General features: G+C 36.1%; 1 protein-coding gene across 1 annotated transcript in view; it reads left to right on the forward strand.

Annotated features, from left to right (window-relative positions):
• Positions 1–24485, forward strand: part of LOC101890303 (protein serrate) — a 95629-nt gene that overhangs the window by 56366 nt on the left and 14778 nt on the right. Inside the window, exons 11-13 of the mRNA XM_011292343.3 lie at positions 6370–6517; positions 6681–6818; positions 12439–12534. Coding sequence (XP_011290645.3) covers positions 6370–6517; positions 6681–6818; positions 12439–12534 — 382 coding nt within the window. The remainder of the gene's footprint in view (positions 1–6369; positions 6518–6680; positions 6819–12438; positions 12535–24485) is intronic.

The following is a 24485-nucleotide window of genomic DNA, read 5'->3' on the forward strand; positions in this document are numbered from 1 at the left end:
ACAAATATTATTGCGAAAATATTCTGGAGGGTGTATTAAAGCCTTGGGCACGCAAAACATTCAGCACCATCGCACTCAGAACGCTCCAGCCAAAAATGGTTACAAAATGAGGTTCCTCGCTTCATTTCCAGGCCACAATGGCCACCGAATCCGTACCAATCCGTTGGACTATTGTATCTGGAGTATTCTGGAAAGCAAGGTTGGCACTAAAAAATACCATAGTGTCGATAACCTCAAGCAAGCGCTTCGCCGGGAATGGCCCGAAATACCGCAGAGCAATATTCGGGCAGCGTGTAACGGTTTCATTGGCCTTTTGAAGGCCATAATTCGTGCCAAAGGTGACCAATTCTAACAAATCTAAACTTATCCTAAAATTTGATGCTATTTCCGACATTGCTTTCATTCAATAAAATTTAAAAAAAATGTAAAAAATGTGCCGCTTGACTTTGTTGTAGTTTTTTAATTTCACCCTATATATATGGGAGCTATATCCAAATCTGATCCGATCTCGAAAATTGGAATTTGGTACCATTAATTATCTGGTACCAAATATCATTGTTATAGAGTGCATTTTACCAAATTTGATGTATTTGCTTCTGGGCGGAAATTGAAAATGCCACAATTTACCACATTTGGGCTGATATTAGAAATTTAGTGCACAATAAGCCTGAAATCGTATAAAGCTATATATGGAGCTATATCCAAATCTGAACCGATCTTGATAAATGTTGGCAGAGGTATTTTTGGACTTTATCTTATATGTAATACCAAATATCATTCTTTTGGAATGTATACTACGAATGTGAGGTACTTAAAACCCCAAATCGGATGAAACGTATATATGGGAGCTATGGCTATATGCGAACCGATTTTCACCAAATTTGATGTACTTGCTTCTAGACTAAAACCGGTTGGTCTAAAATGTAGGTTATTTGAACAGATATTGGCCATCTGGTTCACAATTAACCCGAAATCAGGCGAAGATAAATATATGGGAGCTATATCTAAATTCGAACCGATTCTCACCAATTTCAATAGGGTTCATCCTTGGGCCAAACAAATGTTGTTTGGAAAATTCCATCTCAATGGGATTTTGGCATTCTGGCTTAACTTAATATACATGGGGTAAAAATGTATTTTAGGGTTTACAACGGACCAGAACGTAGACGCAACAAAAGAGGACAGACCTAGTGTTTAAATTTATTGGAATAAAATTCAATTTCAATTTTACAGTCATATATTACATTTTGGGACTTACAACTCCAAAATTGTTATACCCTCCACCATAGTATGGAGGGGCATATTAAGTTTGTCATTCCGTTTGTAACACCTCGAAATATACATATTAGACCCCACAAAGTATATATATATTCTTGATCAGTATACAATTCTATGTCGATTAAGCAATGTCCGTCCGTCTGTCCATCTATCCGTCTGTGGAAATCACTCTAGGCTCCGAACGAAATGAAGTAAGTTGATAAAATTTTACTCAAATGTGTATTACGTCCCCAGGACTTTTGGTATTGAAAATGGGCCTTGTAGATCCACGTCTTCGTATTGCCCCATATAACGGTATCACCCGATATTCGGTATTTTGATGATTTTAGCGACATTATATACAGGAATTGTTTCAAAATTGGTATTTAAAGTTCGTAATAGATACTACGGCTTAAGACAGAAAATAGGCCATGTAGGTCCATGTCTTCGTATACCCCCCATATAACAGTACCACCCGATATTCGGCATTTTGATGATTTTAAAGACATTATTTACCGGAATTATTTCAAATTTAGTATTTGAAGCCTATGGCAGAAAATTGTCTGTGCAGGTCCACGTTTTACAACCCCCATGGTACCTCCGGTATTTTGAAGATTTTAGCTACATTATAAACTTATTTTTTTTCAAGTTTTGCATTTGAATATTGTAATGGCTGGTGACAAAAGTTGCACGTCCACGTATAGACCCTAATATACGGCGGCATTCGGCAGTTTTAAGATTTTAAAAGAATTTTTAACGGATTTTATTTTTTTGGAAATTGCCATATTTGTACCAAATGGAGGGTATTCAAAGTTCGTCCCGGCCGAACTTACAGCTTTTTTACTTGTTATCTCTAACACTTTATCAGATCACCGACTCAAATCATTAATAAATCAGTCGGAACTGTTATATACGGATATGGGATATAGCGAGCATTAATTCAATTTCAGTTCATATAACGTCATTCCACATGCTAGCTTCTAAATCTTCCTAACTTATTACCAAATATATAGCATCATCAATTATATATATTTTATTTGGCAACCTTGATTAGCTGACACCAAAATTCCAAATCTTGTGCCTAACCACTGTTCAAACCATCCATGGAAATTGTCTCATAACTGCGTTATTCTTTTGCATGCGTATTAAGGAACGATCAATGGACAAAATAGCCAACAATCTGGAGACAAACAACAACAACAATAAGCCCCCTGACCAACAAAGCCAAGCAAAAAGAAAGACAGACCAACCGACCAACAAACAAGACAGGAGCTAGAGCTGCAATTCGACACAATGTGTTGGACGACGGGCAATGATCGGGCCACAGTGAATACGATCAACAACACACAACACAAACATGACAACGCGGTTGTTGTTGTTATTGCTGTTTTTGTTGTTGTTATTGTTGTATGTATCATACAGCAGTATCTGTCACACGAATTTGATGCTTTAATACCTTTTAACACTAATCGCATTACGGGCAATCAATTGTGATGAGAATATGAAAAAAAGAGGGGAAGAAAGGCGACACACGAGCGCACACTCACACACATATACACACTACAGACATCGCTCCCCAATGGCAATGTCCAAGATATGGAATGACTCTCGAATTTATGTTCCAAATGCCTGAAGACAAAATCAAAGTCCATAAATGTATTTATAAAACCTGGATTAAGGGTGGTGAGGAGTGCTCAGGTATTCGTTCAGGTTTTTTGGTGACCCAGAGTGACTAACACTTTTTTCGGTTCAATTTCCGTTTTCTGTTTTATTATTGCTGTAGCAGCCGTTTTGATTCTTTGCTTATCTTAACGATTTTCTCACGTGTTTGTTTCATTTTTTATGTGAGGCGGGATTGATTTAAAATCCCCAGTTTAGGTTACAAATGATGACGATGATGATGATTAAGCTACGTGGGGCTGTATATTAAATAACTATTTTATTTTTTTGGCATCAGGGTAGCTTCTTCTTTTTTCCTCATGAATAGAATTGGAGCGTTCCGTCATCTAAATTTTAACTAATTATTTTTGACAGTCTTTGTTTCTTTTTTTCTTTTTATCTTTTTCAAATGCTTCACTGTCACATAAATGTAAGCCTCGATTTTTATTTGTTTCTCAGCCTGCGTTTCCTAACAATGATTTGTAAATTCGTTTTTGTTTTTTCCATATGAATCATCAGCTGTTCTCAGTCCAAGAGGATGCTCAACAAAAATAACCTCTGGCCGAAACGGCTTTGTTATATTTCCTACTTTTTCCAATATGCCTTTTGGCAATTCACTGTTTATGCAGGAAATGAATTGGAATCAAATTTGTTGCATTTGCTATTGTTTCCTTGTGAGAATCTTAGAAATAGAAGATTTAAAATGATTTACTCACTTTTCTGCACGTATTCTATATAATACCCTAAAAGGATCTTCTATTTTATAAAAGGCTTCTTATAAATCTTATATATCATTGAAGACTTCCTCAGGGTATCCTATTCCACAGAAAACCTCTTGAGCGTTTTGTATTTCTTGAAAAACTCTTCATGGTCTCCTACAGAAGACCTGTTCAAGGCGTTGAATTACATACACGAGCTCTTTACGGTGTCTTCTTTTATGGAAAACATCTAAAGAAAACCTGGAGAGGTATTCTGCAGAATATCTGTAATTCATAGAAGAAGACTTCAGGGTTTTCCTGTCTATAGGGTATTTTTTTGGGTCTTCCCTTCTATAGAGAACCCCAATATGGCCTCCTCATCTATAGAAAACCTCCTTGAGGCTCTTCTTTTCTATAGAAACCCCTTGAGCGTTCTCGCTTCTATGGAAAACCTCTAAAGAAAACCTGGAGAGGTATTCTGCAGAATATCTGTAATTTATACAAGAAGACTTCAGAATTTTCCTGTCTATAGGAGATCTTTTTAAGGTCTTCCCTTCTATAGAGAACCCAAAAAAGACCTTCTCATCTATAGCAAACCTCCTTGAGGCTCTTCTTTTCTATGGAAACCCCTTGAGCGTTCTCGCTTTCATAGAATATCTCATGAGGGCCAGTTTAATAGAAAATACTATTCCAGGAGACATCTTCAGGGTATTCTACTACAGAAAGACTCTCAATTCTTCTTCAATTCTTTAGCAAACCTATTCATGGTCTTTAATTCTATTCTGTTGAAGACCGTTTCTTATTCTATGGAAGACGACCGTCTTCAAGACTATGGAAGAGGACCGTATTTTAGTCTATGGAAGAGGACCGTCTTCTAGCCTATGGAAGATAACCGTCTTCTAGTCTATGGAACACGACCGCCTTCTAGTCTATGGAAGACGATCGTCTTTTAGTCTATGGAAGAGGACCATTTTCTAGTCTATGGAAGAGGACCATCTTCTAGTTTATGGAAGACAACCGTCTTCTAGTCTATGGAAGACAACCGTCTTCTAGTCTATGGAAGAGGACCGTCTTTTAGTCTATGGAACACGACCGTCTTCTAGTCTATGGGAGATGACCGTCTTCTAGTCTATGGAAGAGGACCATCTCCTAGTCTATGAAAGACGACCGTCTTCTAGCCTATGAAAGACGACCGTCTTCTAGCCTATGAAAGACGACCGTCTTCTAGCCTATGAAAGACGACCGTCTTCTAGCCTATGAAAGACGACCGTCTTCTAGCCTATGAAAGACGACCGTCTTCTAGCCTATGGAAGAGGACCGTCTTTTAGTCTATGGAAGACGACTGCCTTCTAGTCTATATGGAAGACGACAGTCAGACGTGGCCCAGAAATACCTCTGCCAAATTTTATCTATAACCTGAATGTTGGTACATCCGACTGAATTCATCCTAGAAACCACTACTGCAAATTTGGTGAAAATCGGTTCAGATATAGCTATAGCTCCCATATATAAGTTCCATCCGATTTGGTTTTTAAGTCCACCACATTCGTAATATGCTACCCACAAAAATAATGTTTGGGATCTGATATCAGACGCAGCCCAGAAATACCTTCGCCAAATTTTATCAAGATCGGTTCAGATTTCAGGATATAGCTCCCATACATATATTCAACCGATTTTGGGTTAATTGTACACCAAATGTCCAATATCAGACCAAATGACCTGAATTTCAGTCTAGAATCAAGTAAATCAAATTTGGTAAAAAACCGAATCAGATGTAGCTATAGACCTCATATATATGTTTCGTATAATATGCGTTCGACAACAATGATATTTGGTACCAGATAGCTTTTAGAGCTGATTCATCCCATCCCAATTCTTTTATCAACACAAGACTTGGTATCAAGAACGGATAGAACGGACCACTGCTTCTGGTACCTTGTCCACAACGGGTCAAAATTGTAAATAACCATGACAAGCTCATAAAAGGCGAAATGATACTTTTCAAATGTGGCAAATCTGGTAAAAAGATGGAATGCATCGGTTTACTCCTTCTGGTACCTCTCCCACAAAGGGTCAAATTTTTGAATAATTATTTAACTTCTATAAAATGTGATATATGGATCCGATTTTCTTCAAGTTTTGCATATCTCAATATTTTTACCAACACAAGAGTGGGTATAAAGATGTGATGTTATGGACCACACCTTCTGGTACCTTCCACACAACAGGTCAAATTTTAAACAATTTTACATCTCAGAAAATGCAAAATACGCATACGATTCTCTTCAAGTTTCACACATTTCAATATTTCTACCAACACAAAGTCTGGTGTGAAGGTGGTAGATATCGGCCCACCCCCTCTGGCAACTCCCCCACAAAACGTTACAATTGTCAGAATTTATGTATGCGAAAAAAATCAGCAATTCTTTTCGAACTCTCAACCAGGACCAGCTCCTGGTGGCACTTTCACCAAAAAATTGAACTTTTTGATTATCATATATTCGCATAAAATAGGAAATAAATGTTCAGTATTAGATAATGTTGGTATATACGTAAATATTTCAACATTTTCCAAAAATTATAATATACTTCATTGAAAACTTCGAAAGGATCTTAGGCTCTTTTAAATTCATTCTATTACAATGGTTTACACCTCCACCTATTTTCCCCCCTCATATAAAACATGTTTATCATTTTTTCAAATAATGAAATTAATTGCTCTTCAACTTCATAGTTTTCTTCATCATTTCAGGAGGCCAATGACCATTGTACACCATCACCCTGTTTGGAGGGCCGTTGCTTGAACACACCGGGTAGCTACTATTGTCACTGCCCACCGGGAAGAGCTGGCAAGCATTGTGAACAGATACGACCGCTCTGTAATCAGCCACATTGTAATGGTAAGTATTTCGTCCCCCATCCTCACAACTACCCTTTCCCCTTAAAAATTTGAGCATATTTGATTAATATTTAAAGAAAATAATGAGGAGAGGAAGAAGAAGCACAGAAAAATTATTAACATTTTGTTAAAAATCATTATTTGTGTTTTTGTGCAATTTCCAGATGGATGTTTCGCCAATGCCACCATCATTGATTCATCAAAAAGTTTGCCCTGTTCGGGACATGGCACATGCGAAATGGTTGATGTGGGTACCTTTTGTAAATGTCATGCTGGCTATACGGGAACGTTTTGTGAGCACAGTAAGTTTTCACATTATTGTTGTTGTTGTTGTTATTTTTATTTTTCTGAGTTTGGAGTGTGAGAATTTTGGGTTTTTTTGGCTAAATCTGTTGGACATTGTTGTTTAACAAAACGGAGTTTTTGTGTTCTTCTTTTGGTTTACATTTTCATTAGACTGTCGGTGATTAGTCTCCGGCAGTGGTGAAGGCCTTCTTTTGCAAAAAAAAAAGCAAAATTAATCACTTAATCATAAAATTAAGAAACATTTGCCGTAAAAAAAAGATATTTAACGCTTGATTAAAATTAATAACCCATTTCAAGTTGCTGCTACATTGGTGGCAGCGGTGGCGGCAACAAGAGCTTAAAATTCTGAAGAATTGTTTTTTAGTGTGAGAGGCCTTGTATTTTGCCAATCGACTGGAAAATTGTTTATGTTAAAGCATTGAAATGAATCTTCACCCTTTTTCTTCCAATGGTGTTGAATAAAGTATTGAATATCGGTTTAGATTGAGGAAACACAAAGTATTGAATATTATATTACACGTGTGATGTTTGGCGCCCAATAGGTGCTTGTGTCTTAAGTCTTTTGTATTTCATCACCGTTTTTTGTCTTTAATCTTAACCGCGGTTCTATGCAAAGGATAAAACACGAAAGGGATTAAAAATGTGACACTAATTGTTAGGAACATTGTTGTTATTTTTTCTAAGACACTGGGAAATTTTAAATACTCTCCATCACCCCCATATCCTGCGTCATACTAATGGGACTTATGGGGAAGAGCCCCACAAAGAGTATATTTTCATCAGCGTAAAATTCTATGTGGATTTAGGAATTTATGCCTGTTTTCATGGTATAGTAAAAAGGTAAGGTAGAGCTAACAGCTGATTAATTATACCCTACACAGCAAGATGGTCAGGGTATTATGTCTTTGTGCATTTGTTTGTAACAGGCAAAAGGAAACGAAATAGACCCATAGTTCCTTCTGATGATCTGCATTGAATCACACTGTGATTCGATTTATGGATGTCCGTCCGTCCGTCTCTCCATGTATTCTTGTGAACAAAATGCAGATCGCATTTATTATCCGATTGAGATGAAATTTTCCAAACAACATTTGTTTGAGCCAAGGACGAACCCTATCGAAATTGGGGATAATAGGTAAAAATTTAGATATAGCTCCCATATATATCTTCGTCGGATTTGCCTTTTATCCTACACCAAACGTGTAATATCAGCCCAAATAGTATGGAATTTCGCACATACAACCAAATTAGACCTGAAAATAAGTATGCCAAATTTGATCGAAATCGGTTCAGATATGGCTATAGCTCTCATATATATTGTTCATCCGATTTGTTATTTTTGTCCTCCGCAACCATAATATGCACTCTGTAACAACAATATTTGGGTAAATGTATCAAATGCAGTTCAGAAATACCTTTGTTAAATTTTATCGAGATCGGTTCAGATTTGGATATAGCTCCCATATATATCTTCGTCCGATTTACCCTTTATTGTGCACCAAACGTCTAATATTTGCCCTAATGGGCTGGAATTTGGCACATATGAACGAATTGGGTCTAGAAAGTAGTATGCCAGTTTTGGTGAAGATCGGTTTAGATATAGCTATAGCTCCAATATATATTTTTTATCCGATTTGTTGTATTTGTTACCCACTTTACTGTTTTTTTTTTTTTTCTAAGACACTGGGAAATTTTAAAATAAAGGGACTTATAGAAGAGCCCCACAAAGAGTATATTTCTCATCAACGTAAAATTCTACGAGGATTTTGGGAATTTATGCCTGTTCTAATCACGAATGAATTGTAATCGTATTCAGTTTTTAAATTATCCTTGTCGATTGTTTTCTTGTCTGAATATTATTCGGTATTTTGACGAATTCCGTCACATTTACCAACCAAATTGTTTAAATTCTGTCTTTAGAGGTCGCAAGGGGTTCAATTTTGTGGCAACAGAAATTTTGCACGAGGGTCAGTCTTGGTGTATAGGCGTGTGATGAGGCTCGATTTTTTCTAGAATTTCGTGCTAAAAGGGTACGAAAAGTACTAAAATGTACTAAAAATTAAATATTTTCTATTGGACAAAAGGTATGAGCTAGAATTCTAAAATATGGAATGAGGGTCACAGATGGAGTGTATGGTAGATGTACCAAAGGGTTTTTGAAAATTCACATTATGTGTGTACGAAAAGTACTACATTTGGTACCATTTCATATCTTGTGAACGGGTAGAGCTAAAAACTTGAAATTTGGAATGGGAATCAATGTTGAGGAGTAGACTCGATGCATGGAGGGAGTTTTGGAAATGTGTACCCATGTATACGAAAAGTACTAGACTGTACAAAATTGACTACAATTTGAATTTGTACGAACTGATGGAGCTAAATTCCTAAAATTTTAAATTAATATTACTTGCGGAGTTTAGGATTAGGATATGGAGGTATTTTTCGATATTTGTACTAATGTGCACAAAAAATGCTAAATGGTTCTTGATTTGGTACAATTTCAATTTGGGTAAACCGATAGAGCTGGAATTTTGAAATTCTGAAATAAGATTACTAAGCATTCTAAGAATGGTACTAAATTTGGTACTATTTAAATTTTGGTAGAACAAATGGAGGTGGAATCTTAAAAATTAGTAATAAGATTACTATTGCATTGCAGGACTGAGGGATGTAGGTAGTTTTTGGAAATTTTTTGTTATGTGTACTAAATGGTACAAAAATCCCCTCCACCATATGGAACGCAATTTTCAAAAAAAAAAAAATTAATCCGTTAAAAATTCTGTGAATATCTTAAAAATAGCCGTCATATTAGGGTCTAAACGATGCAACTTTTGTCATGAGCCATTACAATATTCAGATGCGAAACTTGAAAAAACAATCGGTTAATAATGTAGCTTAAATCATCAATATAAGGAGGTACTATTACGTGGGGCTATATCAAAATGTGGACCTGCACAGACAATTTTCTGCCTTAGGTTGTAGTATCCTTTACGAACTTAAAATACTAAATTTGAAACAATTCCGGTGAATAATGTCGCTAAAGTCATCAAATACCAAATATCAAGAGGTGCCGTCATATGGGTGCTATACGAAAACGTTGACCTGCACAGACAATTTCCTGTCATAGTCTGTAGTATCCATAACGAACATCAAATACCAAATTTAAAACAATTTCTGTGAATAGTGTCGCTAAAATCAAAATACCGAATATCGGGAGTTACCGTTATATGGGGTCATACCAAAACGTGGATCTACATGGTCCATTTTCAATACCAAAAGTCCTGCAGATATAATATATATTTGAGTAAAATGTTATCAATCTACTTCACTAAGAAACTACTACTACTAAGAAACTTTGGGTCCCTGTTGGTGGTATGTTTATGACAAAAAGGTGGTTTGAAATGTGTACTACACGTGTACGAAAAGTACTAAATAGTTCTATGTTTGGTACAATTTGGTATTGGGCGAAGAGATAGTACTTAAAATCTGAAATTTGGTATTAGGGCCGCTATTCGTGTATAGCCTGGACATATATATGTGTTTTGGGAAATATGTACTATTTGTACGAAAAGTGCTAAATGTTACTATATTTGGTATTGGGTGAAGGGAAAGGGCTGCAATGCTCAAATTTGATATTACGGATGGCATCGGCTTGTGGGATTTGGCATTGGTTTGGAAATTCGTCCTATATTTGTACGAAAAGTACTAAATGGTACTAAATTTGGTATTGGGTGAATGAATTGGGCTGGAGTCCCCAATTTTGATATTGAGATCTCTGTTGGTGTCTGTGGTACAAATATGGAGATGGTTTAGGACTTTTCATACAATTATGGTTGGAAATGGGTACGAAAAGAACTAAACCATCTCCATATCTTAACCTATCTTAAAAATACTTAATGTTACTAAATTTGATGCTGGGTGAAGGGATTGAGATAAAATTCTGAAATTTGATATTCAAATAAATGTATCTGAGGTATCTGAGGTTAAGATTTGGGGGGTCGTTTGGAATGCGTCCCATATCTGTACGAAAAGTACTAAATGGTACCAAATTTGATATTGGGTGAAAGAGTAAAGCCGACATCCTGAAATTGTATATCGATGTCCCTTTTGATGTCTGTGGTGAAGATATGCAGGTGGTTTTGGGAAGGTGTACTACAATTGTACGACAAATACCAAATGGTACTAGATTTGGTATTAGATGAAGGGGAAAGGGCTGGAATCCTGAAATTTGATACTGAGGTCTCTGTTTGTATCTGGAATTGTAATACGGGGGTTGTTTTGGAAATGTGTGTGGTACACATTGTACGAAAAGTATTAAGTGCTACTAAATTTGGTAATGGGGAAATTACATAGCTGAAATCCTGAAAATTTATATTGAGGTCTGTGTATATACCTGCGATTGATATATGGCATTGGGTGATGGATTAGAGCTGGAATTTGATATAGATGTCACGTTTGGTGTCTGGGTTAATTGTACGAAAAGTATTAAGAGGTACTAAATTTGGTAATGGGGAAATTATATAGCTGAAATGCGGAAATTTTATATTGATTAGAGCTGAAATTTGAAATAGATGTCATGGTTGGTGTCTGGGTTAAGATATGTACTTTAATTGTACTAAAAGTACTAAATAGTACCTAATTTGATATGGGGTTATGAGATGTTCAGTGAAATCTGAAATTTCATATAAGGATGCTGTTTATGTGTAGCCTGGTCATATGGAGGTGTATTTTTAAAGGCGTCCTTTATTTGTACGAAAAGTACTAAATGGTACTATATTTGGTATTGGGTGAAGGAAAAAGAGATAAAATTCTGAATTTTGATATTTAAATAACTGTTGGTATCACAGGTTGTAATTTGGGGGTGCTTTTTTAATGAGTCCTACGTTTGTACGAAAAGTACTAAATAGCCTTAAATATGGCATAAGGGTTAGAGCGGAAATTCGATGTTTAGGCCTCTGTTGGTGGCTGGAGTTAAGATATGGAAGTAGTTTCGGAAATGAGTACTATAATTGTACTAAATGGTACTGAATTTGATAATAGGGGAAATTACAGAGATGAAATTCCGAAATGTGATACTAAAGTATCTGAGGTTGAGATTTGGAGATGGAGGGGGAAACGCGTCTTAAATTTGTACAAAAATTAAACAATGTGTTGCTTGGTGAAGGAATAGAACTATAATCTTGAAATTTGATAGATAAGAACAGAACAAATTGTAAATTTTGAGTACCAAAAAGGCACTCTTGGAATGAATCTAAAATTTTTTGGTGAAATTTACGCTAACATAGTGACGGATACTTGCCCGCGTATATCTTAAAATAGTCCAAGGTCAAACATATAAAGTTGAAAGCTTAGTACAAAATGATCTCTCCCCAAATCCTTCCTTTCTGTTTTCTTCCCCCTCCCATTTCAAACTCCACCTCCAGTAAACTGACAATATTGCATTTTGCCCCAATACTAATTAAGGTGCTATCTTTAAATCTCCCAAGAACGAGAGAAAAAATTATTACATTTAGCTTAGTCTGCAATTCATTTATTTTTATGCTGTACCAGCATCTTCTACTACTTGTGATTTCTGCTACTTATGCTTCTTTTTTTCTTCTTCCTACCATTTTCTAGATCTTAATGAATGTTCACCAAATCCCTGCCGCAATGGTGGTATATGTCTAGATGGTGATGGTGATTTTACATGTGAATGCCCTTCTGGCTGGACAGGTAAGTAACTGAGCGAAAGGCCTACAAAACTACTACTACATAAGCTTTTAAGTGCAGACAAATTCCAAAAAAAAGACGAACAGGAGAAAAAAACCGCATAAATGTTAAGCGCTTAACAAAACAATGCTAAAGAAACGCTTTGGAAAAACTGGAATAAAAGAAACTTTAAATTCCTTTAAACCAACAGAACATGGACGTAGACCGGACAGACAGACAGAATGTTCTTTCACCTTGTGATGCTGGACATCGTTTACAACAAGTAACATTATAAAGCATAATCTGCAACAAGTGTATAATAAACTCTTGGTCCACATGAAGAATATCAACAGCAAAAAAAGAACAGAAATACAAAAAATATGAAGCGCAGGCAGTTTAAGGCGAAGCGAACAACAAAAAAACGACTCATAATGAAAACTGTTGTAGACGAACAAGTGCTTGTTGCCAGTTACATGAACGGCAACAACACACCAAACTCCAACACCAACACCAAGCAACAACAGCAAACTTCCTGCTGCCAGCATCTCATTGAACAGCATTAAAGAGAGAAAGATAGACGGACATACAACGAAACAAAAACCAGCCCAGTAACATTACAAACCATCCATTGGCCAAACATTAATCATAAGTCGGGTTAACATCATCCGAACATTAAGATTCCCTCGCCAAAGCCAGGCTGAAAACAAAAAATGATTTCGAAAACTAGAATCCTGGTTTAACATGCTTTGTTAATTTAGAAAATTTAAAGAACTTGGCTTTTTGCTGCTAACTACTGACTGAAAAAGGGGCACTTTTTCTTCGTAGTCGGTTTTAGCTGACTTGTCTTGTTTTTTCTCTTCCCTTTGACTAGCATACATTAGCTTTAGATTCGCTTGAATAAACAATTTTAATTAATATGTGCTAAAAGGATAAAACTTAAGGCTGCTAAAAATATACAACACATTAAGATCGTGATGATAAGACTCGCTCGCTCACAATGGAAAGTGAAAGATCGGGCGTAGCACAAAACCTTTGCTAAAGATGTTACATGCAACTGAAAATTGGTTGTGGCATCTTTGGAGGTTTAGATAATCAGTTTTTCTTCCTTAGCTCGTTCATTGAATTCTTACAAAAATCCTCACATAGAAAATGGAAAATATTAAAATATTTTGAAAATTGTTCCGCCTAAGAAGAAGAAACTTGAAATACTAAATTGAAATCAAAATTGATGAAATTTTCCCACAACTTCAAATAATTTAAAATTTTTGAAATTTCAATTTTGTCCAACCATTACCGGGAAAATCCAGCAGATTATGAAGGTAGAGATACGCAAGTAAAACAGCGGCTAAGTTCAGCCGAGCCGAACTTTTAATACCCCCCAACATTTTGAAGGAACTTGAAAATTTCAAAACAATCCTTACAAAAATACCTCTCAACTGAAACCACTTATATGGGGGGCTATAAAAAGACGTGGTCCGTCATAAGTAATTTTTTGTCATAACCTGTTGTAACGATCCCGAGCTTCAACCACGAAATTTGAAACAATTCCGGTGAATAATGTCGCTAAAATCGTCAAAATACCAAATATCGAGAAATAACGTTATACAGGGTGAGATTAAAAAAAATAACTGAAACACAGTCAAACGCCATTATTTGTACATGTTTTTTTTTTTTAATTTCATTGAATGCAAGCCAGAAATGTCGAAAATAGCGTCAAATTTTAGAATAAGTTTAGATATATTCGAATTAGTCTCCTTCGGCACGAATTATGGCCTTCAAATGGCCAATGAAACCGTCACACGCTAACCGAATGTTGCTCTGTGGTGTTTTGGCCCATTCCCGTCGAACCGCTTGCTTAAGGTGATCGACACTTTGGTATTTTTTAGTGTCAAACTTGCTTTCCAAAATACTACAGACACAATGGTCTGACGGATTAGTATCCGGAGATTTTGGTGGCCATTGTGCGCTGGAAAAGAAGCGAGGAATTTCATTTTGTAACCATTCTTGGGTGGCGCGTGCTGAGTCCTGTTGGATTGTCCAAGGTCTGCGAACAAAATGTTTGCTTGCCCAAGGCTTTAATACACCCTCCAGAATATTTTCGCGATAATATTTGGCATTTATTCTGATGCCACGGTCGATTAATACGAGCGGAGAGCGACCATCGACTGTTACGACGGCCCACACCATCACCATGGCCGGCGCTTTTGTTCTAGCAGTCAACCGAGGGTACACACTTTCAGCTGACCTCTTTGGCAAGAAACACGCTCATTTTGTTTGTTTACAAACTGCTGGACAACGAATTCGGCAGTTCACCACGTTCGGCCTATTTTCTTTCTGTTGCGGTGTAAGATCTTGCACTTTTTTGGAATTTCAATGGCTTTACCCCGAGCTCATTTTTCAATATTTGCGATATGTTCAGCCCACGAGCCATTTTTCGGCCACTGCGACGCGGGTTTCGATCCAGTCGCTTCTTTACTTGTCGAACCATTTCTGCTGATGTTGCTGTTTTCTTTCGTCCACTTCCTTGGCGTCGGGCTAAGCTACTAGTATCACGGTAACGAGCAATGGTACGATACACAAAAAATTTATTCACATTTAAATGCTGGAGTGCTCTACCGATAGCCATTTGTGGTTTTCCAGTCAGGATTCCAGCTTCTTCCGTTCCTCCAAAATCAAATTGTACCAAATATAGTACCGTTTAGTACTTTTCGTGTACATGAGTACACACTTCGAAAAGTACCCGTCTGCATCGACCCTACTCCTCAACCTTGATTCTAATTCCATATTTCAAGTTTTTAGCTCTAACCGTTCGCATGATACGAAATGTGGTACCAAATGTAGTACATTTTAGTACTTTTCGTAGACTTTTCGAATGAGAATTTCCAAAAGTCCTTTGTTACAACCAACCTCCATCAACCATCATCAGGGACCATCATTCCAAATTTAAGAATTCTAGTTCCACTGTTCCGTCAAATATAAAGGGTACCATATTTAGTACCTTTTATTACTTTTTGTACGAATTACTAATTGCCAAAAAACCCTGCCTTCAAGAATTCTAGCTCCACTGTTTCATCAAATACAAAGGGTACCATATTTAGTGCCTTTTAGTACTTTTCGTACAAATAACTAATTTCCAAAAAAAAACCCAGCCTTATCGGACACCTTCGGACCAGGAGTGACTCTCGCCCAAATTTTCAAGATTCTACCTTCGAATTCACACTTCCATAACTACATCCTTACGTCGACGTTATTATTTTACCTTATTTCCCATTGAAAATTTCAAGTTTTTAGCTCTAGACGAACGAATATCCTCTTGTACGAATATCCAAAAACCCTTTGCTACATCCATCGTACATTCCATAAGTGTATTGTACCGTTCTAGTACGAATTTCCATGAAACTAGCCTTATTTGACACTTTCGAACCAAGAGTAACCCTCATCCAAAATTTCAAGATTCCAGCTTAAGCCGTTTGGTCTAGGTCATTATGTCAGACATTCAGGCAGTCGATCAACAGTAATTAGCATTGTGATCTTCTATCCTTCCATGAGATCCGGGTAGACATAATGTCTCTGACACTTATAGGTCCACTATAAGAGAAGACCTTATTGTCTTTTATGAGAGAAAAATTATGGTCTTCTGTATTTGAAGACTTCATGGTCTTCCCTGCTTATTTCTTAAATGGTCATATTTGAGCGACTGACCTGACGGTGTGTGAGAACATTGTCCGTTGTCTTTCATATGATGTTTCTTTTTGCTCCATATACAAAAGCATTGTTTTTTAGATTCTGCGATCTGCAATGAGCAAAATTGTCATTATTTTAATTTTGACGCCAAATTTTCGGATAAATTAATTTCCGATCATTTTTTATCCGATACCAATATATTAGTTTATTTAACTTTTTATACCCTCCACCATAGTATTGTCATTCCGTTTGTAACACCTCGAAATACACATTTTAGACCCCACAAAGTATATATATTCTATGTCGATTTAGCGATGTCCGTCTATCCGTCTGTCCGTCTGTGGAAATCACTCTAGCTTCCGAACGAATTGAAGTAGATTGATAAAATTTTGCTCAAATGTATGTTATATCTGCAGGACTTTTGGTATTGAAAATGGACCATGTAGGTCCACGTTTTGGTATAGCCCCCTTATAGTGGTACCTCCCGATATTCGGTATTTTGATCATTTTTGCGACAATATCCATCGGAATTCTTTTAAATTTGGTACTTGAAGTTCGCAATGGATACTACAGCCTATGACAGGAGATTGTCTGTGCAGGTCCACGTCTTCGTATAGCCCCCATATAAAGGTACCTCCCGATATTCGGTATTTGGATGATTTTAGCGAATTTATTCACCGGAATTGTTTCAAATGTGGTATTTAAAGTTCGTAATGGATACTACAGCCTAAGACAGAAAATTGTCTGTGCAGGTCTACGTCTTCGTATAACCCCCTTATAACTGTACCTCCCGATATTCGGTATTTTGATGATTGAAGCGACATTATTCACCGAAATTGTTTTAAATTTGGTATTTGAAGTTCGTAATGAATACTACAGCCTACGACAGAAAATTGTCTGTGCAGGTCCACGTTTGGCTATAGCCCCCACATAACCTCCCTATATTCGGTATATTGATGATTTTAGCTACATTATTCAACGAATTTTGTTTTCAAGTTCTGCATTTGAATATTGTAATGACTTATGACAAAAGTTGACTATGCAGGTTCACATCGTCGTATAGACCCTAATATAACGGCTACATTCGGTATTTAATAGAATTTTTAACTGATTTTATTTGAAAATTGCCAAATTCGTTCCAAATGGTAGAGGGTAGTCAAAGTTCGGCCCGGCCGAACTTACAGCTTTTTTACTTATTTATCGGTAAATTGTCATTATTTTAATTTCGGCGCTAAGTTTCATATAAATTAATTTCCGATTATTTTTTATCCGATATCAATATATTAATATATTTCACTTTTTTAATATACCTTCGAATATTGAGTAGTTTAAATACAATTTAATCTTCACTGTATCATTAGAGGACTTTAAAAAGACGTGCGAATTTAAATCTGCAATTGGAAAACCAGTCAAAATCTCAAAAAATGTTCACACCATACAAAAGACTTAAGACACAAACTTGGTCCATGTGCAAACAACTTCATTTGATTGGTGATCTAGCCAGTTTTTTTTTTCATTTATCAGATTAACTAGTCACCGAACTCGAGCAATATTTTCAATCCTAACCATTATCAAAGCAATCCAATTTACTTTACCCGCCATCATTAATTTTAATTTTGTTAACCGAAAAAATTTCGCACTTGTTTAACTGGTGATTTTATCGCAGAAATGAAATCTCTTAACCATAAATGTAACGCGACGAGTCGAGAGACGATGGCCAGACTCGCATACACAACGCTTATTCAAATATCAATAATGTTTGATAAAAATCTATTCAACCCGTATTTGTCATGTCATAGTTAATTTAAAAAAAAAATATCCCAGGTTAGTTACCACAGATTTGGCTACCACATCTAGGATGGCAAAAATGAAATACCAAAAAAAAAAAACAACACACACATTTGCATAGATAACAATGAAAAATTGCTTTTTAAATTGTGGGCTTAGAGGAGACCAAATGTGTGTGTATTTGTGTGTGTGCTCCACACGAGTATCTTCCGCTTAGATCTGTTGTTGTTGAACTATAGCTTTGATATGCAGATGTGATATTGAAACATTAAAAGCAGGCATTAATAAAGATAATCGATGAATTTCGGGTATCCGAACAATCCGCTGAAGACAAATTACATGAATATTTCAAATAAATAAAAAATAAGAAGAAGAAGAAGGAGACTACTGGCCAATTACGGTAGGAAATTTATTCATTGGCTAAATGGCGTAGAAAAATTGACAGTTAATAATGATGGCAATTAGTTAGGGTGAAGATGTAAAGAAGAACTACCGAATTGTTGTTGACCAGCTTTCCCGTGCAGAGGATTATAACGGAAGATTAGAAGTAGAAAAAATAGCTATTTTATAAAAAAAAATTGAAAACAAATTTTTGGAGATTTGGAATATTTTGGATCAGTGTCCGAGGTTTCAACTTTGCACAATTTCAAACGAATGCGGATTTAAGAAATTGGAAAGAGAAGGTTTGCGGAATGAAATATATCACCACGTAGGTTTCGAAAACTCCCCATGCGTCTAAATTCGATTAAATATTAAAAGATAAACAGGTAAAAATAGCTGTAAGTTCCGCCGGGCCGAACTTTGAATACTCTCCAACATTTGGAACGAATTTTGCAAATTTTCAAAAAAATAAAATCCGTTAAAAATTCTGTTAAAATCTTAAAAAAAACCGAATGTTGCCATTATTTTAGGGTCTATACGCAAAGGCAATTTTTGTCATAAGCCATTACAATATTCAAATGTGAAACTTGAAAAAAAAAAATCGGTGAATAATGTAGCTAAAATCATCAAAATGCCGAATACAGGGAGGTTATGTGGCTATATCGAAACGTGGACCTGCACAAACACTTTTCTGTCATAGGCTGTAGTATCCATTACAAACTTCAAATACCAAATTTGAAACAATTCCGGTGAATAATGAAGCTAAAATCATCAAAATATCGAATATTGGGAGGTACAGCTATATGAGGGCTATACGAAGACGTGGACCTGCACAGACAATTTTCTGTCATGGGCTGTTGTATCCATTTCGAACTTCAAATACCAAATTTGAAACAATTCCGGTGAATAATGTGGCTATCATCAACGAAATTTTGAATATCGGGAGGTATCGTTATATGGGGGCTATACGAAGAAATGGACCTGCACAAACAATTTTCTGTCATGGGCTGTAGTATCCATTACGAACTTCAAATACCAAATTTGAAACATTTCAGTACTCAGTTCCAAAACCACACATTTCAAGACTTGATGTCTTGAAATTGACCTCAATATCAAATTTCAGGAAATCAGTCCTCTTCTTTCACTCAATACCAAATTAAGTGACATTTTGTACTAGTCGTACAAATGCAGGGCGAGATAAAAAAACTGCATGAAAGTAAAACGCCATAATTTTTACTTTTTTTTAATTTTATTGATTGAAAGCAAAAATGCCGAATTGATCACCTTTGGCACGAATTATGGCCTTCAAACTGCCAATGAAACCATCGCACGCTGCCCGAATATTGCTCTGCGGTATATTGGCCCATTCCCGGCGAAGCGCTTTCTTGAGGTGATCGACACTTTGGTACTTTTTAGTGCCAACCTTGCTTTCCAAAGTACTCCGGACACAATAGTCCAACAGATTGGTATCCGGAGATTTTGGTGGCCATTGTGCGCTGGAAATGAAGCGAAGAACCTCATTTTGTAACGATTCGTGGGTGACTCGTGCAGAGTGCGATGGTGCTGAGTCCTGTTGCAATGACCAAGGTCTGCGGCCAAAATGTTTGCGTGCCCAAGGCCTTTCTACATCCTCCAGAATATTTTCGCAATAATATTCGGTATTTATTCTGATGCCACGGCCCACACAATCACCATGCCCGGCGCTTGACTTCTAGTGGCCAACCGAAGGTGCACATTTTCAGCTGACCTCTATGGCAAGTAAATACGATAATTTTGTTTTTTTACAAACTGCTGGACAACGAATGTTTTCTCATCGGAGAAAACGAAATTCTGAAGTTCACCACTTTCGGCCAAGCGAAGCAACACTTTAAGATTAGTGTCTACATTTGAACAATTCAGTTCAGAGTAAGGAGGTGGAGAGGACATTTTGAAAATTTGTATTTGGGTCACTAGTTTTATGATAAAGAGGTGGATATGGAAATGTGTACTACAAGTGTACGAAAAGTACTTAATAGACCTATCTTTGATACAGTTTGGTACTGTGTAAACAGATGCTGCTTGAAATCTGAAAGTTGAAAGTTCAGTATTAGGATCGCTGTTCATGTGTAGCCCTGACATATAGAGGAGGTTTTGGAAATGTGTAGCATAATTTTATAAAAAAGTACTAAATGGTACTATATTTGGTATTGGCTGAAGCGATATAGGTAGAATTTTTAAATTGGATATTTAGATAATTTTTGGTATCTGAGACTAAATTTTTGAGGTGGGAGTGGAAAAGTGCTAAATAGTACTATATTTGGAACAATTAGATATTGGGCGATCGTGCTTAAAATCTGAGATTTGTGCATGTGTAGGCTACATATTAAGATGGTTTTACAAGGGTATAATATAATTGTACGAAAAGTACTAAGTGATACTAAATTTAGTATTGGGTGAAGGGATAGGGCTGCAAATCTGAAATTTTATATTGAGGTCTCTGTTGGTATCTGGTGGTGGTTTTTCAAATAGGTACTACATATATGCGCGAAAAGTACTTAATAGTACTAAATTTGGTATTGGATGAAGGGATAGGAATACAATTCTAAATTTTGATACTTAGATTACTGATGGCATCAGTTTTGGAGATTTGTCAGTGGTTTGGAAATGAGTCCTATATTTGTACGAAAAGTACTATGGTACTAATGGTATGGTTGGAATGCTCAAATTGATATTCAGGTCTGTGTTGTTAAAACTTTTTGGTGTAAAATTGAAGATTTTTCTATTATTCCGGGAATATTTCTGAAAAAGGAAAAAAATAAAAAATATGTAAAACCTTGAAAATCGGAAAAATCAGTACGATATATTAAGTTTCGATTGAAAAAAATTGTTAAACTGTACAATTTATGGATTTTGAGTAATGAAATGCCCTAATGCGAACTTTGAAACGAATCTAAAATTTTAATTTGGACTTTTCGCTGACGTAGTAGAGAGCACTAGATAGTTTGTTACAAAATTCTACGATTGGTTCAAGAATACATATAATATCCGAATTGTATCTAAACGCCAGGAATCCATAAATATTGTAAACACTTTTCGGAGTTTAAACCGAACTTTATATGATCTTATGCATAATTCTCCTACAAAGTATCATTTTGGAAGAATGTGGTTAAAAACTAAAAATACTCTTCATCAGATTTCACTGCGAGTCACTAAAGAAACAAAATCTCCATTTCTACTGTCTGCCAAAAAAATAGTAGCATCATTATTCCCAAAAAAAATCGAAAATATTCCTTAATTTTTTTTATCAATTTTTTTCTTGGACTTTTTTCGAAATGATGCCTGAAAGATACCTAAAATTCCATTTTAAACAGAAAATGTCAAAAGAAGAAATATTCTTATTAAAATTTCACTATAAATCTCGGAATAAACCGTATAGCTAGATTTTATAGTTTTTAAGAAAATTACATTCAAAAATTATATATTACAAGTGAAAATTGTGTGTTTGCGCTTTTTGCTGCGAATTTAAGACGTTTCTATTCTGAGTCAATATCTCCCTTAATTCTTCATTTTTTGGACAAAGTATTAAAGAAGGAAATATTCTAGATCAAATTTCATGGTGTGTCTCTGAACAATAGAAATTTGTATACTCAGAACGTACCATTAAAAAATATCAAAAATTTTCGCTTTATAAACAATCTTTTCTATTTTCGACAAATTTGTCATTTTTTTAAAATTCGCTCCGATATTCTTATCATTTCACTGCAAACATTTAAATTTTCTTATAATTTCATAGTCAATCTGGGCTGTGGATAATTCCAAATGCATTCGATAGTTATCGGTTTGTAGGTGAAAATCGAAAAAAAACTTGGATTCTGGGCCAAACCTTAACCATATCTGCAAAAAAAAAAAACTACAAATGCTTTCCAAACAAATTCTTTCGAAGTATTCCAAACTCCCTTCCAATCTTATATATATAATTCAACCCCCATTCTTATTTGATTTCCATTCAAACCCCATAATTTTCGCTCATTTCAAAAACATTGTTTCTTTTGCACGTTGCTGTCTTCAGTCTTTTGGTTCTGTTCCCAGAGAGAGAGAGAGAAGTTATTGCGCAATTACTTGTTTAATTTGTATACACCACCTACTCGAGTCAATAATTTAAAACAAAATTATTTCGGACAACAGCAACAATAACAACAACGACGAGGAAGAGTGGCAGAAAATGAAAATAACATTACTTGTAATTCACTTCTAAATGTCGATCAATGGTTGTTCTTATGCGGCTACTACTACCATCGATGATTGCGTTCATAACAGCGCCTCTGCAAAGATGGCTAGGGAGGCGAGCCAAAATTAAATAATTTCCTAACTGCCACTTATTGTTGGTACTTGTGGTGATTTTTTTTCGTTTTATCAAATGTTGTTTGGTTCGTACAAAATCACTAAATAGCTCCACATAAATGTTCATTTATGTCGAAGAATTATGCTGCACAAATCGCAAATGTTGGCGATACAAGTTGTCTTGGTAAAATGTTGATGCTGTCAGACAGAGCAGCGTTGCCGTTGTGCTATTTATTTTAAATAAATATGGCCAAGAGACAAAAACTCTGGGTATTATAAAAAAGCCCTTTCTGATCCACATGGTCTTCGATAGGAGAAGACCTTATAGTCTTCTATGAGAGAAATCTCCCTCTCTCCTTCTCTGTCTTCTATGAGAAAAACCTCTCTGTCTTCTATGAGGAAGACCTCTCTGTCTTCTATGAGAAAAACGTCTCTGTCCTCTAGAAGAGAGACCTCATAGTAATTTTTGACAGAATAAATTATGTTATTCAAAAAAAAGAAAGAACCTATGGTTTTCTATGATAAAAGACCTCATGGTCCTTTATGAGAGAAGACCTATCTGTCTTCTATGGGAGAAGATCTCTCTGTCTTCTATGAGAGAAGACCTCTCCTTCTTCTATGAGAGAAGAACTCATGTTTTTGTTGAGAGAGGGAGAACCTTCTTATCTTCTTCTGAAGACCTCAGGGTCTTCTATTAAATAACATATCGTTGTCTTCCAAGAAAAGAGAAGAGAATATCTGAGAGAATATGTGAGAGAAGACATAATTGTCTTCTAAGGGAGAAGACCTCTCCGTCTTCTAGGGGAGAAGACCTCTATGTCTTTTATCGCAGAAGACCTCTATGTCTTCTATGAGAGAAGAACTCTCTAAGAGAAGACCTCTCTGCCTTCTATGAGAGAGACCATTATCGTCATCTCTGAGAGAATACCTTATGGTATTCAATTCGGGAAGGACCCATGGTCTTCTGTGGGAGAAGACTTCCTGGTCTACTATGAAAGAAGACCTCTCTGTCTTCTATGAGAGAAAACCTCCTTGTCTTCTATGAGAGAAGACCTCTTTGTCTTCAATGAGAGAGACTCTCATCGTCATCTCTAAGAGAATTTCTTGTAGTTTTCAATTCGGGAAGAACCCATGGACTTCTGTGGGAAAGACCTTGTTGTTTTCTATAAAAAAGGACCACAGGGTCCTCTATAAAAGAAGGCCTCATGGTCTTCTATGAAAGAAGACCTCATGGTCTTCTATGAGAGAGCACCTCATCGTCATATCTGAGAAATTACCATATAATCTCCTGTAAGAGAATAACCTATGGTTTTTGGTGAGAGGAGACATTTTGGACTTCTATGAAAAATAATTTCATCGCCACTTCTGCGAGGAAATGCGTAAAATGCGGTCTTCTGTATAAAATTCGGTGGTCTATTAAAAATCTCTCTCTTCTTAAAAAATCTCCTCTATAAGAAGGCTTTACTTCTTGTTGAAGACCCTGAAATCTTCTAAAAGAAATCCACATTTTGCACATGTTCCAACTTTTCCGACCACTTTTCTTCTTAGGCATCCCAAAATGGCAACACCGCTCTCGATCACCTCCTTCCAACTTGGTGTGGTGTCAGTTAAACAAATCCAAGAACCACTGATCAACTTGGAATCTTTCACATGCATATTGAAGACATGGACCCGCAAAAAAATGCTTCGTCTTAAAGTCTGCTAAACACGCAGATATAAAAAAATATTCAAATACACATTCGTTTCGTATGCGAATCAACAGACAGACAGACAAACGAATGGACGGACCGACATTTATTTAG

This window comes from Musca domestica, unplaced genomic scaffold, assembly GCF_030504385.1.
Source record: "Musca domestica strain aabys unplaced genomic scaffold, Musca_domestica.polishedcontigs.V.1.1 33, whole genome shotgun sequence".
In the NCBI taxonomy this organism is placed as follows: domain Eukaryota; kingdom Metazoa; phylum Arthropoda; class Insecta; order Diptera; family Muscidae; genus Musca; species Musca domestica.